At 63.5% G+C, this 23,787-nt stretch overlaps 1 protein-coding gene across 1 annotated transcript; it reads left to right on the forward strand.

Annotated features, from left to right (window-relative positions):
* The first annotated feature begins 4,929 nt into the window (after window positions 1-4,929).
* Window positions 4,930-22,604, forward strand: PLBD2 (phospholipase B domain containing 2). Its single transcript, XM_062182807.1, has 12 exons — window positions 4,930-5,189; window positions 9,914-10,007; window positions 12,289-12,447; window positions 14,183-14,283; window positions 14,434-14,648; window positions 16,200-16,297; window positions 19,678-19,838; window positions 20,288-20,383; window positions 20,487-20,558; window positions 21,122-21,274; window positions 21,573-21,735; window positions 21,849-22,604. The coding sequence occupies exons 1-12, from the start codon at window positions 4,930-4,932 to the stop codon at window positions 22,014-22,016; spliced, it is 1,740 nt and encodes a 579-aa protein (XP_062038791.1). The 3' UTR covers window positions 22,017-22,604.
* The last annotated feature ends 1,183 nt before the right edge of the window (window positions 22,605-23,787 follow it).

Here is a 23,787-nt window from a genome sequence, read left to right on the forward strand (position 1 = left end):
CTGGGAGAGCTCTCTGTGCACTGGCCCTGCTTCCACCTGACCCAGCGCAGAGCCCCGCCTGGGGGGTCCTCCTCCCTCCTGCCGCCCCCCACAGGCTCCTAACTTCCGGAGGAGGGGTAGGTGGCGTTGAGGGCAGAGCCTGATGTGCTTAGAGCCCCAGGGCGCCGGGCCTCTGTGCCACCCGTGGGAAACAGACTCTCCGGCCTCACTTTCCCTCCCTGTAACCTGGGGCCGGTCCCACCTATGGGGTCCCTGCGAGATGACACTGGGTGTGAAGCCCCAGACGTCATGCCTGGCGTGGACTGGGCACCCTTCGCAGAGGCCATGGTTGTCACCACCATCCCACTGCTACTGCAAAGTCCTCCTCCGCCCGAGAACCCTCCCGGCGCCGCCCGGCTCAGCCTGACGCCGTGTCCCGGCAGCCAGCACAAGGCACCCATGGCTGGAGTTGTCCTGAGGGAATGACCCAGCCTGCTCCGGGGCCCGCTGCCCCCCCCAGGTCAGCTGCTGCGCGGCCGCAGCTCCAGAACTGCTGACTTCAGGGTAAAGTCCTCCTTCGCCGTGGGGTCTGTGACCCCGGCGTTTAGGGGCCCAGCAAGGACAAGGGCTGGGGGTCACCGAGCCGAGTCAGCTGCAAAGGCAGGGCCCCGCCTCCTTGTCCCCCAGGACTGGGGTGCGATGGGGGTGGGGCGGGGGGCAGAATGACCATTTGTTGAGAGGCCCCTGGGGACCGAGAAGGGGGCCGATGTGGCCTGGCCTGGCTCACAGCACCTGGAACCCCCCTGCTGTGGTGGTCGGAGCCAAGGCCCACTTCCTGGGTTGGAAAAGGCCCTTTCAACAGCACCGGAGCAGCGCCGGGGGCCGCCCAGACCCAGGTCCGATGCCAGCTCTGCTGTGCCCCGGCCACCCTGGGGCCGTCATTTTATCGATTTGAGCCACACGTTCCCCATCTGAAACATGGGGGCACTGGTACTCAGCGGGCCCACGGAGTGGGACACCCGGGAGCTGCCGCGGTCACAGACACCATTGAGCCTCCGACCGCCGTCCGCCTCCTCCTGACTCTCGTGGGCCTGACACAGCGCCTGGCTCACGGTGCCCGGACACGACTGTCCCCTCCCCTTGAGAAAGAAGGCTCTGCGCTCGGATCCTGCACCTAAGATACAAGGTCCAGGGGGTCGGCCTTTGGGAAGTGGCCGCTGCCGCCACGCCGCAGTCCACGGAGGGAGCTGGTGAGCACGGTGAGCGCGGGGGTGGGGGGTGTAGTCCAGGGAGGCTGAGGAGCAAGGACCCCGGAGCATCCCGGCAGGCTGTGCTGCACCCAACCCCAAACCAGCAGAAATGAGCGGAGTGGGGGCTGGGCGCAGTGGTCAAGATACCAGCTGGGATGCCGGCCTCCCAGACCACGGGCCCTGGGTTCGAGTCTCAGCTCCATTTCCCTGCCATCGCCTGGGAGGCAGCAGCTGTGGTCCTGGGGAGCGAACCTCTGTCACTCCGCCTTTCAGATACGTACATAAACACAACCAGAACACAGTTCCGAGACGTCCTTGTGACAGGGGCTTGCGTTCTGCATGGCAGGTCGAGGGCAGGCGCCACTTAGTGGTCAGCAGCTCCAGCAGATGGCGCGGGCTTCGCGGCCGGCACTCGCTCCTGTCCCAGATGTGTGTTTCCTCGGGGCCAGTGCCACCGGCACGGTCACCGGGTCAGCTTCGGCGAGACCCCGGCCATCGCCTCTGTCAGCGTTGGGTCCCTTCTAGGTAGTGGCTACCAGCTGGGTCTCCAGACCGGCTAGACCCAGGGCGCACATTGGCAGGAAGCTGGTTGGGGGGCAGAGCCGGGACTGAGCCCCAGGCATCCTCAGGCAGCCCCGGGGTGGTGTCTCAGGGCACTCGGTGCCAACCCTCGTGCAGCCGGCTGGATCCTCCAGGTTCGGAGTGCTGACGTCACTCGGGCCACGGACCCTAAGGAAACAGGGCTGGGGCGGGGGCGCTAGCTGCAGGCGGCACAGGTCTGGCCTCTGTCCGCCAGATGTGAAACTCTGCCTGGGCAAGCCAGTGGGACCGGGCGAAGTGCGCCCCCTGGTGGCCGCAGTGGGTAGCATCCGCAGAGCTGTCATTGTAGGCGTTGTGACCGGGACAAGTCAGGTCACCTGCTTGAACCTCAGTTTCCCCTTCTGCACAATTGGAACAGTGGCAGTGGGAACTTCCTGGGTGACTGTGACACAGTATGTGATTAACAAAGATGGCGATGATGGGTACCGAGAGCAACGGAGTGAGTCCTTTAGAGAGGGCGAGGAGGGGGCTCAGCTCACCGGGAGTGCAGGCAGTGGGGGGAGGCACCTGGAGGAAGCTTTGGGAGGTTACTTTGTGGCAAACCAGGAGTCCTCCCCTCTGTCACGCCTCTACCCTGCCCTCAGGGTCCTCCCTTCTGTCCTCCCAACAAGGCAAGCTCCTCGGTGCCCCAGGACCCTTGCACATACTGCTGCTCTTGCTTCTGAATGGAAGGCTCTTGCCCAAGATTTCCTCATGGCTGGCTGGTTCCTCTTCCTCATTCAGGTTTCCTGGCTTTGGTTTTTTTTTTTTTTTTCCTCTTTAAAAATGTTTTTTGAATTTTCATTTAATTGGAAAGTCAGAGAGACAGAGACAGAGAGAGGGATGTTTCACCTGCTGGTTTGCTCCTGGTGTCAGCGGCAGAGCCCACAGGGTAAAGGGCTAACTCTGGGTCCACCGGTTCAGAATTGGCTTGCAGCATCGCTTGGCCAAGAAAGACCTCAGGGTGTGGTCTGACTGCCACCTCCAGGCCATCGCCTGGCCTCCCTCCAGGGAGAAGAGACCCCGACTGGGTGTGCCGTGTGTCCGTGGGCAGCGCCTGCTGTGGACGAGGCAGTGTGACGTCAGGGCACTCACGCGCCTCGCAGCTTTATTCTTCAATGTGTGCGCACCATCATTTCTAGTTGAAAGGCAGAGGCCGATGGAGAGACGGCTTCCATCAGCTGGTCCCCCCCCACACACACACACAGAGTGCCCGACATCCTGGGCCGGGCCACGTCAAAGCCAGGAGCCCGGAACTCAATCAGGATCTCGCGGGCGGGGCGCAGGGACCCCAGGACTTGAGCCGTGGCTGCTGCCTCCCTGGGTGTGCGTGAGCAGGAAGCTGGATCGGAAGTGGAGCGGCTGGGGCTGGAACGAGGTGCTCTGGTAGGGGTGTGGGCACCCCAGGCAGCCCAACACCTGCCCCTCAAGGGTTTATTCAATGCCGGTCACTCTGCCTTCCAGATAAGCAAATCTCTAAAAAATCGCACCCCTCACTCAGCCTCCCCCGGTTCTTACATTCCCGTGACATCGCCTGCGTGGCGCGGTTGTCTGCACAGCTTCCATTTCTCCTATGGCGAAGAAAGCGAGCGCCTCCCACCAGTTTAAGTCACTCTTGGCGCCGGCGCTGGGGCCCTGTGGTGGGTAAGGCCACCGCCCTCAGCCGGGACATCCCATACGGACCCCAGTTCAGGTCCCGGCTGCCCCACATCCAATCCAGCTCTCTGCTGTGGCCTGGGAAAGCAGTGGAAGATGGCCCAGGTGCTTGGGCCCCTGCACCTGCGTGGGAGACCCGGAAGAAGCTCCTGGCTCCTGGTTTTGGACCCATCCAGCTCCGGCCATTGCTGCCATTTAGGGAGTGAGCCAGCAGATAGAAGACCTCTGTGTCTCTCCCTCTCTGTATCTCTGCTTTTCAGGTATATAAATACAATAAATCTTTTTAAAAAATCATTCCTAAGACGACTTATTATGTTTTAACAGCCAAGACGGCTCTCCAGGGCACACATGTTCTTAGGTCTTTTTTCAAGAATTGTGCATTCATGGTTTTTCTTGCCCAATTTTTCGGTCTGGTTTTCAGACTCCCCGCCCCCACCATGGCTCTGCGGTTCCGCGTTGGGGATCTTTGGATCTTCGCCCTTTTTCTAGACTCTACGCGATGCGAATGTTTTCTCCCACTTGGTCTGGAGCTTGACGCGAAGTTGCGGCCCCGCAGGCGTCAGGGCCGAGTTCTCAGCGCCCCCCCAAGACCCAGACGGGGGCGCCCGGGCTCCTCCGGCCTCACCCCGACATCCTGATGGGTTTAGTCCTGCGCTTGATGCGAGGTAGGCGGGTTCTGAAATGATAAGTGAAAAGTTATTTAATTGGAATCACGGAGAGACGGACATCCACACGCACAGAGCGGGCTCCCGCCTGCTGGCCACCCCCCAGGCCCACCCCGGCCGGAGCCGGGAGCTCCATCCACGCGGGTGCGGGGCCCAGGCGCTGAGCCACCACCGGGGCCACGAGCAGGAGCGGGCAGCGGCATCCTGAGCCGGGGCGCGGACGCCCACCTCCGGGGGAAAGTCCCAGACCTATGAACCGCGATCAAGACCCTGCTCGAAGGGACAGCGCGCAGAAGTTGGCGACCTGCCGCTCTACCCACGTCACGCGCGCCCGCGCCCCATCAGTGACGTCATAGTGCGTGTAAGCCACGCACAGCCCCCCGCGTCCTCCAGATCCTCTCCAGTGTGTGACAGCGAACGCAGTGACGTCTTCGGAACTCTGGAGGGCCGACCGTGAGGATGACGTCACCCTGCGTGGTGGTGACTCGGCTGAACTCATTCAGCAGCGTTAGGCAGATACAGCGAGAAGTCACTTAGACGTGACAGTCAGTTCATGGCCGGCGTATGGGCACTGCCTACTATCGCAGCTTTTCTTGAGGTTGGACACTTGCAAAGTAAAAAGTTCTCGCTGGGTGTGCGTGGGCCGAAAGCGGCGCCGGGCCCTTTAAGGCGCGCCCCGCCCCTTACCGCTCACCCCGCCCAGGGCCCGCCCATCCCGGAAACGCTCGGCCCAGGCCCCGCCCCCGGCGCGGCGCGGCGCAGTCACGTGACTCGGGCTGCGGCGCGCCGCTCCCGCGGTCATGGTGGCGCCGAGGGACGGCTGTGCCGGCGGCCGCCTGGCCCGGGCGCTGGCTCTGGCCCTGCTGACCGGGCTGCTCCTGGGCGGCCTGGCGGGCGCGGCCCCGGGCGACGGCGAGCAGCGCGACCCCCCGGCCCCGCCCGCCTCCCGCTGCCGCTCGGTCCTCCTGGACGCTGCGACGGGCCAGCTGCGCCTGGTGGACGGTCGCCACCCCGACGCCGTGGCCTGGGCCAACCTCACCAACGCCATCCACGAGACCGGGTGAGGGTTGGCCCGCCCCCGCGCGGGGGTCCGTTTCCCGCCCCGAGGCCGCAGGTCCGCGGCTGGGCTGGGGTGGGGGTGGAGGGCCCCTGGAGCCGTCCCTCCCTCCTGGGGCCAGTCCCGGGCCCTCAGCTCTGGTGACCGCACTTCTGTCCCCAGAGTCCAGCGCCCCGCCGCCGCCCCCTCGGTCCTGCCCCGCGGGCCAGCCCCAGCCCTGGCAGCCCAGCCCCGGCTCGCTCCTCTGTGGCCTGCCCCGTGGGTGCCTGTCCGCACCTGGCTTCCTGGCCTGTCGGAGAGCGCAGGGTCTCTAACCTCACAGAGACCCAGCTGTGTGTCCCCGCGGGCGCGCCAGTCCTCCTCCCGGATGCTGTGGCCGCAGGTGCCCCGTGCGGGCGGTCAGACCGCCACGCCTGCTCCTGACTCCCCTGCCTGCCTGGGCTCCCGTGGCCCGGCTGTAGGAGTTGTGTGAGGCCCCTCCCTGGCCTGCCTGAGGCTGGCGTTCATTTGTTCTTGTGCTTGGCCTTAGGGACCTTAGGGACCCAGAGCTGAGCACAGCCGGGTCCCCGCTGAGTGGGAGAGAGAGAGACGGTGTCAGGAGGAAAAGCGCAGCAGAGTCTCACCGTGCTGAGGGACTGCAGAGAGCGGGGTGCCCCCACCCCATCCTGGGGGCTCCCAGTGCTCAGCACCCCTACCCCCACCCCCAGCGGGCGTGGCCTCCTTCCATCTTGCTGCATGGCTTCCCCTGGAGATAGGGAGACGCGGGAGGCTGAGGACACCCAGTCTGGTGGTGCTTGGTGGATCTCAGGCGGATGGGAGATTGGGGGGGGGGGGAATGGATTTTCCGTAAACATGGATGCCGGGTAGATCTGGGAAGCCTCCCTGGGAGAGGAGGCCACAGTGTGGGCCGGTGTCTGTGGAGGGAACAGGAGATGTGTGACTGCTGAGTCACACATGCTGTGGTCCTGCCTGGCCGGGGCCAGCAGACAGGACACAGCTGCCTGGGGCCAGCCGGGAGGAGGCACCCACGTGAGACCCAGAGTGGGGGAGTGATGGGAAACCTTGACCGTGGTCCACTGCTGTGCGACCTGGGGTGAATCCTCCCACCTCGCCGAGCCCTGCTTGCTGCCCCAAGGGGAGATCGAAAGTCCCGTGGCAGGTCAGTGGGTTCCAGGAAGCCCCGTCCTTGGTCGCTGAAGGACCCCCATTTCACAGCTGGGAAGACTGAGGCCTGAGAGGTGACTCGGGACTTCTGTGGGTTTCTTGCCCGCGTGCTGTCCTGACACTTTTCCCGGGCGGCTCCAGTTCCCTGCTCTTCCTCACACAACCCCCAGCCCCATGTTTGCCAGAACCTGAGACTGCTGATGCCAGGGGCGCCACGCTGGGGTCTCAATTGTACGAGTTGGGGGGCTGAGGTCCTTGGAGAGCCTTAGCTTCGGGGATGAGAGGAAAGGAGACATGTGGGGCTCCCTGGACCCGGTCGGCAGCCTCCTGCTGGGAGGGTGGGTCGGGGTTGGCTCCTGTGTTCTGGAGTTGGGGTCCCTCCGTCTCCCTGTGAAATCTCCAGATTTTGCTACTGGGGGCCCCGAGATGGTCGGATCAGTTCCCTCTGCCCCGTAATCCTTCCTCTCTGAGGGCCAGCACCCGCCCTGCAGCCCGGAAATGTTTAGGACTTGGTGCTTGGAGGCCGCCGACGCCCCTGGGCAGAGCCTGTGTGCAAGCTGAGCCCTCCACCCTTCACTTCTCCCTCCTTGCTTCCCACGGAGTTGAGAGAGGAAGTGAACAGGAGTAAGAGGGAATTAACACGTTAGTCAGTCAACAAGCAAAAGCCCAGCCCAGTTACAGGGATGGAGAAGACCCGGCAGGGGAGAAACCCGGGCCACGGAGAATGCGGAAGGTGGGGGTGGACGTTTCGCCTCGCGGTTAGACGCCCGTGTCCCACGTCACAGGGCCTGGCTCCTGACTCTGGCGCCCTCTTATTTCAGGCCCTGGGAGCGGCAGGGGCAGCTGGAATGGCCGCCCCCATGGGAGACTTGGATCGAGTTTCTGGCTCCTGGCTTTGGCCTGATTCGGTCCCAGCCATGGCAGGCTTTGCGGGAGGCAGTTGGCAGGCACTGGGGAGATCGCTGTCTGTCAAATAAAATAGTACAAAAAATCTTTAAAGATTTAATTATTTGAAAGACAGTGACAGAGAGAAGAAGAGAGAGTGGTCTTTCATCTGCTGGTTCACTCCCTAAATGGCCGCAGCAGCTGGGGCTGGGCCAGGCTGAAGCCGGGAGCCGGGAGCTCCATCCCGGACTCCCACTTGGGCGCTTAAGCTGTGACTTTCTGCTTCCCAGGCGCAGTGGCAGGGGGCTGGATGGGAAGGGGAGCAGCCGGGACTCAGTGAGCCCCAGTAGGGGTGCAGCGGTGGCTTAGCCCAGGGCACCGCAGCGCCTGCCCTGAGCAGCCCTTTGAATTCGCGGTGTTTCGTGAGGATGAGGAAGGAGAAGCCCGGAAGGAGGCACCGCCCACTGCCCGCCGTGGCAGGCACCCAGGGGCTGGGGGCCAGCGTGTGCCTGTGACCGCTTGCCCATCCGACCTCGATGGTCTGGGGTTTTCAGGTGTGGCCTCGGTGAAGAGGCGCCTTGAGCCATCTTGGAGGCGTGGCTGCCCCCACAGAAGCACTGCGTGGCCCGTAGGTTTTCCAGAAAAACAGACACGGTGACGGAGAGGGACCCAGTGCGGGCAGCTGTCTGTTTTTGCCAAGTAAGTGCCTTAGGGACAGAACGAGCAGCCCTGTGGACCCGGCCGACAGCGATCTCACACGTCAGCAGTCCGAGAAGCGAGGCGAGGGCTGACCTGCCGAGGACGGGCAGAGCCGCGCCGGGGAGGGTTTGCAGAGTGACTCAAAGGCGTTGATCGCATGGCAGCCGGGGATGCCAGAGGCCAGTGGCCCAGGTCCCAGCCTCCCGCCGTGTAGACAGACCAGGCAGTGTGGGAGGGGGCAGGGTTTCGGGTCTAAGGCCAGCAGATCTGCTTCAGGTCCCTGGCTGGGCGCTGACACAGGGGACCCTGGGTGAGGGTGGCCGGGCCTCGCAGGGTCCGCGTGGGGCTGAGGGCCGGAAGCAGTGGGGGGGAACTCAGTGTGGGAGGGGCAACACTGGAGGCCGAGGCTCAGGGCTCAGCCTCCCCTGCCCGAGCTGTTGTAGACCAGAGGCATAAAACCACGTGAGCCGACTCGCCCCACTTGCCCTTGGGGCCAGGACAGCCACCGAGCCTGGTGTGCGGCGCTGTGTCTGGGGTGGGTGGGGGGAGAGATCATCAGCTTCCATCCTTCCTTCTCCTCTCTGCTCAGCTGAGTTGGGTCCCCTGGGGTTGGGCCCCACCCCAGCCTCCACGTCCGGCTCTGCCGCCCTCCCTGGTGCTCAGGTGACCTGTGCACGCGGCAGAGTTGAGACGCGGCCGCAGAGGAGCGGGGCCCACCTGGGCTGGGCTCCCGCCTCTGCCCTTGGCTGACTGGCACCTTTCTTTCGTTGCTGTTTTTTTTAATTTATATTTATTGATGTTTACTTACTAGAAAGGCAGAGCGACACAGAGAGGTCTTTCACCTGCTGGCTCACCCCCCTCGATGCCCAGGGCAGCCACGGCTGGGCCAGCTGAAGCCAGAAACTGGAACTCCATCCAGTCTCCCGCATGGGTGGCAGGGACCCCAGGGCCTGAGCCATGATCTGCTGCCTCCCGGGGCGAACTCTCGCAGGAAGCTGGAAGAGCAGAGGAGTCAGGATTTGAACCCAGGCCCCCTGATGGCAGCTGCTACGCTGAAGGCCCCCACCCTGGGCGCCTGCCAGGTGTATCCGCTGGTGTTGGGCACCAGCCCCAAGCCCCGTGGCTTTGGCCATCATCATTGGCCTTCAGGGACCTGGCTGGTGGCTGGGGCCTCCCTGCTCCGTGCGCTCTGGGATTCCTGGGAGCAGTGGGCTCCCCAGGGCAGCTCCCTCCCACAGTGATGGCAGAGGCGCAGGAGGGCACAGGAGGTCTCCCCGAGGCTGGTCTGGCAGCCGCCACGCCCACCCACCTTCCTTCAGCCTGGACCTGGGGCAGGGGCGGGTCCTCGGGCTGCAGTGGGGGTGGTAGCCTGGCCCCAGCAGGTGTGGAGCCTGTGCGTTAATTTCCTCCTCTTCTCTTCCTGGGGACGATGGCCCCCCGGGGTCTGGCGGCGTGGTGCAGCGGGTGAAGCCGCCGCCTGGGACACCGGCCTCTGTATCAGAGCGGCCCGGAAGGCAGCAGGTGGCAGTCCAAGTGCTTAGGTCTCTGCTACCCGTGTGGGAGCCTGGACGGAGCTGCAGGCTCCTGGCTTTGGCCTGGCCCAGCCCTGGCCATTGTGGACATTTGGAGGGTAGGAGGTCCACTCACTCTGAAGCTCTTTCAAGTCAATCAATAGTCAATCTTTTTTTTTTTTTTTTTTAAGAATAATAGCGCCCACCTGTGGGGCTGCCATGAGGGAGGCAGGAGGTGCCAGGCACTGAAGGTGAAGGTGCCCGTAGGTGTGCTGGGCCTGGGGCCGCGTCGGTTAACATGAAAAGCCCCTGTGCCCGTGGAGCCACGGCCGCTCTTTGAGGACCGTGGCCTGTGCGCACAGGCAGGCCGGCGCTGGTGTGAGCTTCAAGCCGGGGTGGCCGCGTGGCTGGCTAAGGGCCTGCTTGGCCAGTGTCCCGGCGCTCACCGGGGCCCCTCTCTGCCTGCAGGTGGGCCTTTCTGGAAGTGGGCACCAATGGCGACTACGATGACGGCCTGCAGGCTTACGCCGCGGGCGTGGTGGAGGCCTCCGCGTCCGAGGAGGTGAGGCCAAGGGAGGGAAACCCGGGGTGCCTCTCTCCTCCAAGCCGGGGTGTTCCTGGGGTACCCTAGGGGTTTGAGGTATGTGCAGAGTGCCCCTTGCCTGCCCCCAACCCGCCATCCAGCTGGGGAGGAAAAGCTCACATGCATTCTACAAAAAACTGCAAACAAGTTCCGCCTGGTCCAACGTGAGGGGGGAAGCAGGGCACGGCGTGTTCCGTGCCGTGATGCTAAAATGCACACCAACCTGGAACCTGCAGTGTTACGGATAGCGTCGGGGTCCCCGCCCCTGCCTCCTCTGCCCCCAAATGGGCTCACTCCCGCTCCCGCTCATCTGGTCTCCTATGTCGAGGTCTGTTGCACACACCGCAGCGTGCACCAATTAAAATGGACAGCTGAATGGTTTTCTAGCACATTCTGACTGTGGAGCCATCAGTGCGGTCTGACTCCCGAACATTGTCATCGCTGCACCAAGAACCCGGGTCATCGCCATGCCCTGGGTCCTTCTCCCCGCGGCCCCTGGCAGCCACTCGCCTGCTCCGTGTCTCCCTGGCTGGCTCATTCTGGACCTTCCGTAGGGATGAAAGCACACTGCGTCCCCTGCTGGTCACTGCTGCCTTCCCGCAGTGGGCGTCCGTGCAGCAGTGGGTGCAGGTGGAGTTGTGCCCCGTGCCTCCCTTTGCTTCGGCTCATTGCTTTGAGCTTTTTAAACCAGGCCATTTCAGGAGTCAGCTCGTGTCAGAAGGGCGTGAGGCTTTGGGCTGAGGGCTGGTGCCCACCGCAGGTGGAGGGGTGACCTGACACGCCCCCGGCCAGTGAGTGAGCGATGGGCCGGGGGGAAGGTCGTACGATAGAGCAGTGCCAGCAGCGACTGAGCTGGACCAGACCTGAGGTGCCACGGGACCCCCTCATGAGACGTCCCTGCCCCTTTTGCTCCCAGTTTGCTTCTGGGTGGCCTCCCAGGTCCCTTGGTGTCTGGGGGTGTGGCCAGGTGCCAGGCCAGGCCCAGGTGGTTCTGGGTGCACCGTGGTGAGCGGGACTCCCTTGCACCCTACCAGGGCCCACAGTCTCGTGACTCGCACAGGAGTCGAAGGCCCATTGGGTCCCTGCGCCCCACATCAGCCCCTAGGCTCGGCCACCTCTACTGGGCAGGTGTGGAGACCCAGGCCCAGAGAGGTGGGGTGGTCTCCCCACGGCCGAACTGCCCATTCGCCGAGGAGCCGGCTTGTGGGCCCAGCTCTGCCTGACTCACGTCTCTGCTCCTAACTGTGTGGCTTTGCTCCCTGCCCCTCTCGCCTGTGGGCTTCTGGGGGCAGTGGTCATGTCTTGTCCCCTGCAGCGTCCCCTGACCCCAGCTCAGACCCTGGTCTTAGACAGGCACTGAGGAAATGGTGAAGAAGCCTTGGAGGGCTGCCTGGAGGAGGTCACGCGCTCATTTGTGGATCTGGAGGGATGGGTGGAATTTGGATATGTCTCAGCTGGATGGCCATGATGCAGGGCTCACTAATCTTCAGGCCTGGGGTGGTGGGTGTGGCTTCAGCTCCCTTGCTGCCCCGCGTGGCTTGGGGACATTCCCAGTGGGGGGAGGAGTGTGGCCAGGTGAGGTCCGTGCTCTGAAAATTCCACACCCACATCTTGACGGGGGTCCCGATCTTGGCCCCTTGGTTCCCAGGGTGACCCCGGGGACAGGCACTCCCCTGGCTGTGCCGCCGGTGCGTGAGGAGGCCTGCTCAGTAGCGCTGTGCGGTTTGGGCGTCCGGCTGTGTGAAACGTGTCCTGAGCACCAGCTCCGGACGCCTGGGCCCCTCTGTGCGGCACCGAGACCTGCAGATGGCCCGGAGGTTGTGCTGTCTGAGCCAGGCCCGGCTGACCTTGGCTGGGCTCATGGTCGGGTGGGGCGGGCCGGCCGGCCCCGATGGGCTCAGTCCCATGTCTGGGAGTTGGCTGGCTATGAGCCGGGGTGACAGGGACGGCCAGGCTCCACCCCCAGCAGATGTATCCAGGGCCCATCACGGAGGCTGGCCCAGCAAGCCCATGCCCAGTGAGTCAGCAGGGACCCCTGCTGGCAGGCCCACTGCAGGGCTTAGAGCAGAGATGGGGGGGGGGGGGGCAGGAGCAGCGGTGTGCCGCCTGGCCCCGACTGGCCGCGGATGGCTTTCAGAGCAGGGAGACGCCGGGGGCGCTGGGCCCTGATGCGGGGTGAGAGCCGGATGTGGTGGGAAGTGTGCCCACTCCCGGGGCCGGGTAGGCTGCGATGGCCCAGCCGTGCTGCCCTCGCCCACAGCTCATCTACATGCACTGGATGAACACGGTGGTGAATTACTGCGGCCCCTTCGAGTACGAAGTCGGCTACTGCGAGAGGCTCAAGCACTTCCTGGAGGCCAACCTGGAGTGGATGCAGAAGGAGATGGAGCTGAACAAGGACTCCACCTACTGGCACCAGGTGGGCCGGCTCCCCTGGGCCGCCGCCCTCTGCGTCCTTCCTGGCCCTCCTGTCACTCACCCATCTATCCAGTCTCTGCCTGTCTGTCCCTTCATGTGGCCCTGCCCCCGCCCCGTGCCGCCCTGCTGTCAGCAAGCAGCCAGACACGCAGACACGCACGGTTAATTGGTAGCCTGCTGCTTTCCCTGCGGACGCGGGCGGCTGCGGGACAGGTGGATGTGGTGGACGCGGGTGAGAGCAGAGGGAACAGGGGAAGAGGAAAATGGACAGACCTGGGCGCTCGGGTGCTGTGACGTCTGCTTTGCTTTCCCGGGGAGCTGCTGATGGGTGGCAGCCACCAGAGTCCTGGCAGGGGCTCTGCCTGTGGGCTGTTGGCTGAGCCATCCATGCGAAAGCCGGTGGTTCTGGGTTCCTGACGCACCTGGGGAGTGTGGCTGCCCAGCTTCGGCCGGGTCGGCCTCAGTGCCCTCGGCCGAATTGCTCACTGTCCACCGGCCTTCTCCCCTCGTGCCTGCTCACACTCCTGCTAGAGCAGGTTCTCTGCCCACTGATCTCTCCGCTAACCATGCACCGGCCACCCTGTCCCCCATCTTTCCATCTCCACTCACTCAGCAGTCCGTTCACCTGCGCGTCTGTCCACTCGTCCGTCCACTCATCCATGCATCCATCCGTTCTTCTATCCACTCACCAGTCTGCCTCATTAGCTCCATCCAGCCCTCCTCCTCATCTGTCCACTCCTCGTCCACCCACCCACCCACGCACCCATCATCCACCTGCTCATCCATCCGTCTATCCATCCACCCCCTTCCTCATCTGTCCACTCCTTGTCCATCCACCCGTCCAGCCACCCACCCACACACCCATCATCCACCTGCTCGTCCATCCGTGTGTCCATCCACCCCCTTCCTCATCTGTCCACTCCTCGTCCATCCACCCGTCCAGCCATCCACCCACGCACCCATCATCCACCTGCTCGTCCATCCGTCTATCCATCCACCCCCTTCCTCATCTGTCCACTCCTCGTCCATCCACCCGTCCAGCCATCCACCCACGCACCCATCATCCACCTGCTCATCCATCCGTGTGTCCATCCACCCCTTCCTCATCTGTCCACTCCTCGTCCACCCATCCACCCACGCACCCATCATCCACCTGCTCGTCCATCCGTCTATCCATCCACCCCCTTCCTCATCTGTCCACTCCTCGTCCATCCACCCGTCCAGCCATCCACCCACGCACCCATCATCCACCTGCTCATCCATCCGTGTGTCCATCCACCCCTTCCTCATCTGTCCACTCCTCGTCCACCCATCCACCCACCCACTCATCCGTCCACCCACCTGCTCGTCTGTCCACCCCTCCTCCTCCTCTGCCCACTCCTCACTCATCCGCCCGTCTATCCATCCACTCATCCCTCCGTCCTGCAGATGCTTACAGTGCCTGTCGTGTGTCCAGAATGTGCCAAGGCCCTGTGGGGGACGTGGGGGACATGGGGTGCTGCGCCAGAGACAAAACAGTGGCAGTGGGAGGAAGCGAGGTGCACGAGGCAGGAACAGACCTCAGACCAGGGGGCAGTAGGCAGTGGGCTGGGGCCAGCTGGGAGGCTTCCTGGAGGAGGTAGCTGTTGAGCTGGCTCCAAGTGTGGGTGACTCGGGGTCAGCACCAGGCAGGCACGTGTAGCGAGTCCATTGGAGGCCGGGGCCTCACCCTCCCTCTGGCCCTGCCCCTGCCCCAGGTGCGGCTGACGCTCCTGCAGCTGAAAGGCCTGGAGGACAGCTACGAAGGCCGCGTGACCTTCCCCACGGGGAGCTTCACCATCAAACCCCTGGGGTTCCTGTGAGTGCCTCCCCGGGCTGGGCGGGCGGGAAAGGCGCCATGCAGCCACGGGTCATGCGGACCGGGGTCCCAGCCCCCGCCAGACCCCGGGCCACAGAGTGCACGTGCGGCAGCCGGCCCGGTGACGCTCCGCACCCCGGCCCTCCTCAGCCTGCTGCAGATCTCAGGGGACCTGGAAGACCTGGAGCCGGCTCTGAACAGGACCAAGACCCAGGCGGCCCTGGGCTCCGGCTCCTGCTCCGCCCTCATCAAGCTGCTGCCCGGCCACCGGGACCTGCTCGTCGCCCACAACACCTGGAACTCCTACCAGCACATGCTGCGCGTCATCAAGAAGTACTGGTTCCAGTTCAGGGAGGGCCCCCAAGGTAGGCGCGGGGGAGCGTCTGTGCGCATGCGTGTGTGGGCAGCATGGACACCGCCCTGCACCCCCCCCCCCCTCCGTCGGGCCAGGCTAGAAGTCTGTTTTTTTTTTTTTTCTTTTTTACAATTTTAAAAAATTCATTTGAAAAGCAGAATGACACAGAGGGAAAGACAGAGATCTTCTGTCCACTGGTTCACTCCCTAGTGCCCACGACAGCCAGGGCTGACGCCAGGAGCCAGGAACTACATCTGGGTCTGCCATGGGTGGCAGGGGCCCAGACACTTGGGCCACCTTGCGCTGCGTTCCCAAGCGCATTAGCAGGGAGCTGATGGGAAGCAGAGCAGCCAGGTTGCCAGCCGGCGCTCTGCCGTGGGATCCCGGCGGCACAGGTGCCGGCCTCACCCGCTGCCCCTCGGCGGCCCCTCTTGGTGCTGAACGCGCCTGTTCCCTTCCAGCGCTCGGCTTACAAGGCGTGTTAGTTAGCTATGGCTGCGTAGCCGAGCACACGGAATTTAAAAACCACCGACTCTCTTTTGTTCCCATGTCTGCGCATCCACTGGGGGTCCAGTTATTCCTGCCCGGGCTCGCTGATGACGCTGCTGTCCCCAGGGGCTGGCCCAGGGTGGCCCCCTTCCCATGTCTGGGATCGGTGGTCAGCTGGGGTGACAGGGACGACCGGCCTGCGTGGCCTTTGAGCCCAGCCTGGTCCGTGTGGTGCCTGGGCAGGAACAGCCCCAAGGCCTGGCTGACGCTCAGGGAGGCTGAGCAGCCCGGCGCGAGCCCCGCGCGCGCACACGGACCCCTTCCTGCTACAGCCGCGGCTGCCGCCGCCACCGACTATAATGTGACCTTTTTACCAGTGAGCCTCTGAGTATAATGTGAATTTTAAATGTTAGCTTAAACATGTAAAGAGAGGAATAGAAGCTCCAAAGAAAATACATATGCAGTAACATATACTCGTGAATATATATATATATATGTATTTTTTTTCCTGCAAATATATTTTGCTGCTGGCTTTTTTTAAAAAAACAACTTTTTAAAATTTAATTGATTTGAAAGGCAGAGAGATAGAGACGGACCCACAGAGAGAGCGCTTCTGTCTGCTGGTTCACTCCCTTGATGCCCTCAGCGACTGAGACCACGGCCCCCAAGCCCTGTCGGGGTGTCCCCCGTGGGTGGCAGGGACCCAGCCACGTGAGCCACCACCCGCTGTCCCCCCAGCGCACGTCAGTGGGAAGCCGGGATCTGGCGCAGAGCTGGGCCTGGAACTCGGGCTCTGTGGGGTGGGGGCGTCCCGAGTGGCTTCTCAACCTCGGCCCCAAACACCTGCCCCTGTCAGGTTTGCAATAAAACGTAATTTTGAGCCTCGGATGGGGAAGCCCGTGTGGATGGGCAGCCAATGCGTGCAGCGGGCTTCGTTGCCAGGTGACAGGAAGGCTGCGTGGCTCCTCCGAGGCCTGCCTGCTCCACCTGGAGACCAACCCCTGTGGGAGGGGGCGCGGGGGTCCCCATGGGGCCCATCTGGCCAGCACCCGGGCTCACTCTCGCCCCACAGAGGACTACCCCCTGGTCCCCGGCAACAGGGTGATCTTCTCGTCCTACCCCGGCACCATCTTCTCCTGTGACGACTTCTACGTCCTGGGCAGTGGGCTGGTGAGTCACCCGCCATGTCGGCGGCACCCCGGGGACCCGCGTGATGCCCCGCTTCAGCCGGGTGGCGCCCTCCCCCCCCCCCCCGCCCGGGGCGTGGCTCCCTGCTGTGGCCCTGGTTCAGGTGCACATTCCCAGACCCCGCACAGCCCCACAGCCTGCAGCTGCCCGGGGCCTCGGAAACCGCTGGGAGCCTTGGCCTCGGCGGCCCCTGTTGTCCATGTCCGGGAGAAGCCGTCCTTGTTCTGTCCTGTCTCCCTCTGGCCGTCCCTGAAGCCCTGCAGCCTGGCCAGGTTTTCTCAATGGCTGTTGACAGTGTGTTGTTTGGATTGCTTTTCTTGGCCGGGGCCCAGGTTCGCTCAGAACCCTGTTCCTGGCACGCCCCCCCCACCTCGCTGAGACAGGGACCCTGGGATCTCCAGGGCAACAGCGCCGGGGAGTAGAAACCATCCCTGTGAAACCCCTCCATGCCAGGGCCGCCGGCGCCCCGCAGGGCGGGCCAGCCCCTCCTGTCTGCCCGGGAGAGAGGCTGAGAGGGCCAGGAAGGGGCAGGGGAGCCCCTGGCCGCAGCCGGGGCTGGGGAGGCCCCAGAGGAGAGGCTCGGGCCCGGACCCTTGCCCTGGGTCTTGTCTGTCGCTGGGTTTTGTGCCATGTAGGGCGCTGGGGACCCCTCCGCAGACTTACGTTTTAATTTTTTAAAAAGATTTGATTTATTTGAAAGAGTTACAGAGAGAAAGGGGAGGAGAGAGAGAGAGAGAGAGAGAGAGAGAGAGAGAATCGTCCCTCTGCTGGTTCCCTCCCCAGATGGCCGCAACGACCAAGGCTGGGCCAGGCCAAAGCCAGGAGCTTCCCCGAGTCTCCCACGTGGGTGCAGGGGCCCAAGCACCTGGGGCGTCCTCTGCTGCTTTCCCAGGTGCGTTAGCAGGGAGCTGGATCGGAAATGGAGCAGCCAGGACTCGAACCGGTGCCCACATGGGATGCCAGCGCTGCAGACGGTGGCCTAACCTGGACCACACCACCAGCTCCAGGCTCGTGTTTCTAAATGTGTCAGCCACGTGTGTAGGATTATGAAGGAAACCAGTTGTGTTTGTTCATTTTTATTTATTTTTGTTTGGGAGGCAGACAGTGAAAGATCTTCGTCTGGCGCTTCACTCCCCAAATGCCTAGAGTAGCCGGGGCTGGGCCAGGCCAGCGCCAGAGGAGCCTGGAACTCAACCCTAGTCCCCCGGGTGGGCGGTGGGGATCCACGCATTTGAGCCGTCACCTGCTACCTCCCCGGGTGCACATGAGCAGGAGGCTGGATCAGAGCGGATTGGCCACAACGCGCACGGGGTGCTCCACCATGGGTGCGGGCGTCCCAGGCTGAGCGGCTGCGCCTAGCAGACCCTCCTGGCTGTTCGTGTCCGGCCCTGGTAACCCAGTGGCGGAGCCAGGCTGACTTGGAAGCAGCACGAAGCGGAGCGCTGTGTAGGGGGCGTCAGCCCTGGGAAACGCGGGCGCCCGTGACCACGCGTGTGGCTGGGGCAGCCTGCGTTCTGCTGGACGTCAGTGGAGGTAGAGATGGCGCTCTGCCCGTGCAAGATAGCGGCCTCTGGAGTCCCACTCCAGGAGTAGGAGGAGGTGGAGGCCTCGGGGGCTCGGGGGCCCTCGAGCTCGGGTCCGGGAGAAGCCTGGGATGTTCTCGTAGTGAGAAGGAGCTCCTCACTTGGGGGTGTTATTGAAAGCCATGCTCTATAGATGTCTGTCTTAAAAACAAATCACCTTGATAGATACTGCCATCATTTTTATGGGTTTATTTAAGAGGTATTTATTTATCTGAGAGGCAGAGTGGCAGGGAGAATGAGCCATCTTTCACCTGCTGGCTTATCCCCCAGATGCCTGCAGCAGCCAGGGCTGGGCCAGGCTGAAGCTGTGAGCTGGGAACGCAGCCCGGCCTCCCACGTGGGTGGCAGGGGCCTGACTAATCGACCCGTCACCTGCTGCCTCCCAGCATGCACGTTCATGGGAAGCTGGAATCGGCAGCAGAGCTGGGACTTGAACCCAGGCCCCCCAGTGAAGGAGGCTGCTGTCCCAAGCTGTGTCTTAACTGCAGTGGCAAATGCCCACCCCAGGTGCTGCTGTGTGTGAGCTGTTGTTGACCTCCGCATGAGTGAGGGAGGCTCGGGCTAGCTCCTTGCTGCGGTGCGGAGAGCACGCTCTGATTTGAGAGGCTGGGGTGTCGGCCCCACCCACCCCGCTGTGACTCGTCCTGTGCCTGAGCTGCTGTGGCCTCTTCTTCAGTAACCGGGGGACACCGGCCCCTGTGCCGTGTGCTCCCAGGAGGGCTAGGGGAGCTAGGTGACGTGAGCCTGGGGAAACCAGCTGGCCTGTGGTCATTCCTTTAGGCTCATTGTGCCTGGAAGGCATCTTCGAAGGTGAGTCCGGTGACTCTGTACTGAGTAGAGGGGTGCAGTTTGCATCCCTGGAAAAAATGTTAACTGAAAAAGGAGGGGGCGGCCTGTGTTGTCGTGCAGCAGGTGCTACGTCCCATAGCAGAGCGCTGGTTCCCGTCCCGGCTGCTCCACTTCCGATCCAGCTTCCTGCTAATGCGCCTGGGAAGGCAGCACGTGATGGCCCCAGTGCTTGGGGCTCTGCCCACTGTGTAGGAGACACAGATGGAGTTCCAGGATCCTGGCTTGAGGCTGGCACCACCCTGGTTGTAGCAGCCATTTGGGGAGTGAACCACTGGATGGAAGATCTCTCTCTGTCTCTCTCTCCCTCTCTCTCTCTCTCTCTGTCTCTCCTTCTGCCACACCCCCTTTTAAATAAATCTTTGTTTTTGTTTTTTAAAGAAGAGTATGTGAACATTTCTAGAGGCATGGAGGTGAGGGTCACCACGTAGGGTAATTTGTCTCTGCCATCCCTGTATTTCTGACATGCACTGTAGAAAGTCAAGTTCAACAGCATTACCTTGGCTGTTGACGTGAGTTTTGCTTTGCCTGCAAGGGTTCCAGGAGGATGTGGGGAGGGAGACGAGGAACTACGGTCAGCAGTGGAGATCAGGGTGGAGCAGGGGGAGATGACCACAGGCCCCCTCCCCGTGGCAAGGTCTTCAAGCCCTCGGACCTTGGGGTCTCCGGGCCAGCGGCCCTAAGCTGCCTGGCTTCCCCGCATGACTGCAAGGCGAGCTGGGAATGAGGTGAGCCCCGTGATGGGGAGTGAGGGCCATGGGAGCGGCCCCCTCAGAGGCTCCCCTCCCGGGAGAGCTGGATGCTCTCTGCAGGACCAGGAGGAGCAGGTACCTGAACCTGAGCCTGAACCCAGACCAGGATCTGTTCGTTCAAACAAACAAACGAATACCCAACTTACGGGCTGGGTTGTGCAGTGCCCCCACTCTCCCCCAGGTCACGCTGGAGACCACCATCGGCAACAAGAACCCGGCCCTGTGGAAGTACGTGCAGCCCGAGGGCTGTGTGCTGGAGTGGGTGCGCAACACGGTGGCCAACCGCCTGGCCCTGGATGGGGCCACTTGGGCTGACGTCTTTAAGAAGTTCAACAGCGGCACGTGAGTGGGCCCGCCGAGGGGTGGTGAGCCTGGGGCCACGCACCCCCCCTCCCCTGCAGAGCCTGCCCGCGGGTCCTCACTGCAGCTGGAAAGGGCCGAGCCCCCCCACTCCATATGTGGGGAAACTGCCCCTCCCCTCCAGTCTCAACCCCAGGAGAGGACGTGGTTGGGCTGTCCCAGGAGGGAGACGTGGGTGGGTAACAGCCTGTGAACCAGAGAGGGCTTGGCCAGCAGAGGAGTCGACCTCTGTGCTAACGAGCACCAGGGAGCCACAGAATGTTCTGGAGCAGACCAGCAGCATGCTGAAAGGGGTCTGGGGACAGCCGGCCAAGCTGTGTTGTCAGGGTGGCTGGTGGCTGCCTGAGGTTCCTGGCTGCGTGGGCTCCGGGGCTGTGGGAGGCTGGGCCAGTGGTCCGGGCTCTGCACATCTCCCCGCCCGGGCGCGGCAGGTACAACAACCAGTGGATGATCGTGGACTACAAGGCGTTCGTCCCCGGCGGGCCCAGCCCTGGGAGCAGGGTGCTCACCATCCTGGAGCAGATCCCGTGAGTCCCCTGGGGGAAGGCTGGGGGAGGAGGAAGGGGTGAGGCTGGGAGCCTCGGGGGTCCCTTTCCTCACCACCCCCGCCTCATCTCACGTTGGCCGCAGGGGCTTGGTGATGGTGGCCGACAAGACCTCGGAGCTCTACCAGACGTCCTACTGGGCCAGCTACAACATCCCGTACGTGCCCGCCCGGTCCGCCTCCCGCAGGGGAAGGGAGACTTCTAAACCCACAGAGCCAGGAGGCCTCCCTACCTCCTGCTCAGCCAGGAAAGCCCCGGCAGCCTTGCAGTGTGGTTGTGCGGTTTCACTCAGCACCCGTGGGCCCCCGGCTCTGGCACCCAGGTGGGGTGGTGGGGGGCGCCCGAGCATGGGGACGGACCCCCGCTGGGTTCTGCAGCTGGGCCCGCCTCCCCGGGGCTGGACAGCTGCCGCCCCAGGTGCTCCCTTGAGCGCAAGCCCCTGGGTTCTGTCATTCGAGCCTCATCCCAGGAGCTATTTCCCAGGTGAGGCCTGCCTAACCTTGCTGAGGTTCCACGGCTGGTGGGCAGGGAAGCCAGGACTGGAACCCGTGTCTGTTGGAGCCTGGAGCCAAGCCTGGCCGCCCACCAGGCCACAGGCGAGAGACGGTCACTTCTGTCCAGTGGTGACAGCCACGATGCTGTGGTGCGACATGTCCACAGCCATGGGCAGGAGAGGCCCCGGGGGGAAGGGTCCTGGGTGACCGTCCTCGTCCCCAGCAGGTCCTTTGAGAGCGTGTTCAACGCCAGCGGGCTGCAGGAACTGGTGGCGCGCTACGGGGACTGGTTTTCCTACAGCAAGAACCCCAGAGCCCAGATCTTCCAGCGCAATCAGTCGCTGGTGCACGACCTGGACTCCATGGTGCGGCTCATGAGGTGGGTGCCCGCTGGGTGGGGCGGGGCCTGAGAGCGGAGGCGGAGCGTGTGCTGGGGCCGCAGGTGAGCATGTGGAGACTTGGGGAATGAATGAGGTGCTGTGTGGTGCTCAGCACCCAGAAATGGGGGTGAGACCGACAGGACACCTGCTCCCCACCGTCCCCAGGGACCACACAGAAACCCAAACATCCTCCCTGATGTAGAGATGTTGCCTGGGCCACCTGAGAAGCGCCATCCAGGGCCCCTCCTCGGCCTCCCCTTCCCAGTGTCACAGGTGTGGCTGCCCTGTCCCCACCAGGTACAATGACTTCCTGCACGACCCCCTGTCCCGGTGCGAAGCCTGCATCCCCCAGCCCAACGGGGAGAACGCTATCTCCGCCCGCTCCGACCTCAACCCCGCCAATGGCTCGTACCCCTTCCAGGCGCTGCACCAGCGCTCCCACGGGGGCATCGATGTGAAGGTGCGCCCCCCCCCCCCATGGGAGGAGTCTGGGTGGGAATCGGGCCGTGGTTGGGGTCGAGGTGGGATCCAGGCCCGGCGCGGCTCAGCGGCCTGCTCTGCCCTGTCGCCCAGGTGACCAGCAAGTCACTGGCCAAGGCGATGAGCCTGCTGGCGGCCAGCGGCCCCACGTGGGACCAGGTGCCCCCGTTCCAGTGGAGTACCTCGCCCTTCCGCGACCAGCTGCACATGGGCCACCCCGACCTCTGGAAGTTCCTGCCCATCAGAGTCCTGTGGGACTGAGGCCCGTCCTGCCTGCTGCTGACCCGCCGGCCCTGCCCACCCTGGGTGGGGTCTGGGTCTGCGGGGCTCCTCCTCATCGGGGTGGTGTACTCGCGGGGAGGGGTCGCTGACTCGCTGTTTCCCGAGGTGGGGGTGCCAGTCTGTCTCCCTCGCCGCCCCCTGTGGCTCTGTCTCCCAATTCTGGGACGCCGTCTCCGTGCTGCTGCCCCCTCCTACGGGCGAGGCGGGGGTCCTCCCAGGGAGCAGCCCCTGGCCCAGCGTCGTTCCCTGTGGTGGCTGGCGCTGGCGCTGGCGCTGGCGGGTGGCCAGCCCCGGCCCCGGGCGTCTTTGCTGGGCGGCGTTGCTCCTCCCAGCCCCGCCTCCAGCCCCTGTGCCCCTCAGGAGGCAGCCCCCCGGCTCCGCGCCTGGACAGTTTCCTTGAGGATGGAAACTTGAAAGCAAACAAAAACCAAAGTTTCTGGCCCCTCGCGGCTGGAGGGTCCTGCGAGCCCCCTCTCTCCCGGGTGGGCGAGAATGGCGGCCCCACTGCTGCCCCCCACCCCTGCTGTACCGAGCGCAGGCTTTGCCACATTAAAGGAGAGAGGTCACGGCCCCACGCTCTGCTTCTTGGGGCACCAGGGAGGGCTGGGGCGGCGCCATCCACTGCGCATCCCCTCCGTTCACTCAGCTGCGAACCCTCACCCATTGCCTGGGTGCCTGCACAGTCACCCACCCATCTGTCTCCATCAGTCCCTCCGACCAGCCGGTCATCTTTCAGCCACCTCTGTCCATCCGCCACACGTCCGTCTACTCATTGATCATCCAGCCACGTACCCTTTCGTGTACCTACCCACTATCAACCCGTGCATATACTTGTCCATCCACCTACCCATCCATCCACCCACCCATCCATCCATCCACCTACCCACCCATCCATCCATCCACCCACCCACCCACCCATCCACCCATCCATCCACCTACCCATCCATCCATCTATCCACCCACCCACCTACCCATCCATCCACCCACCCACCCATCCATCCATCCACCTACCCACCCATCCATCTATCCACCCACCCACCTACCCATCCATCCACCCACCCATCCATCCATCCATCCATCCATCCATCCATCCACCCACCCACCCATTACCCATTATCCCATCCATCCAAATGTTTCCTGAGTGCGTGTTGTGTTCTAGGTTCAGTTTTAGGGCACCATCAGCCACTGAGACCTCCCTGAGCCCTTCTGTGTGGTGCACCCCAGCACTGGCTCCCTGAGCCGGGCTCACACCCAGCCTGCCCCGGAGACGGGGCTCCCCCAGCGCTGTTGTGCTCAGCGGGGACGACACATGCAGCCCTGGAGTCGGAGACCTCACTTCGAGTGCTGGCTTCACCTTGGGCTAGCCGGTTGGGTCCTCAGTTACCTTGTCTGTAAAATGGGTTAACGCTGTGTGCAGTGCTGGTGGCTGTGGCACAGCCCACAAGGGGCCCTGTGCTGGGTATCCGTTGGCAGATGTGTTAGGAAGGCGGGGGTGCCCTATAGCACAAAGCCCAGAACGCAGTCCCTCTCTGCTCCGTGAAGCTCGCGGTTGGAGACGGTGGGCGGAGTGAGCCCACACGTGGGAGGTGAAGCGGGCAGCGGGGCCAGTCCCCTTGCCCAGGGGTGGGGCACAACTCATAGGTGCGTTTTTTTTTTTTTTTCTTTGAACCTTTTGTTTGGAAGGCACAGAGACAGATTTTCATCTGCTGCTTCGCTCCCCACGTGCCCACAACAGCCAGGGCCGCACCAG

Source organism: Lepus europaeus, chromosome 23 (assembly GCF_033115175.1).
Source record: "Lepus europaeus isolate LE1 chromosome 23, mLepTim1.pri, whole genome shotgun sequence".
NCBI classification, from domain to species: domain Eukaryota; kingdom Metazoa; phylum Chordata; class Mammalia; order Lagomorpha; family Leporidae; genus Lepus; species Lepus europaeus.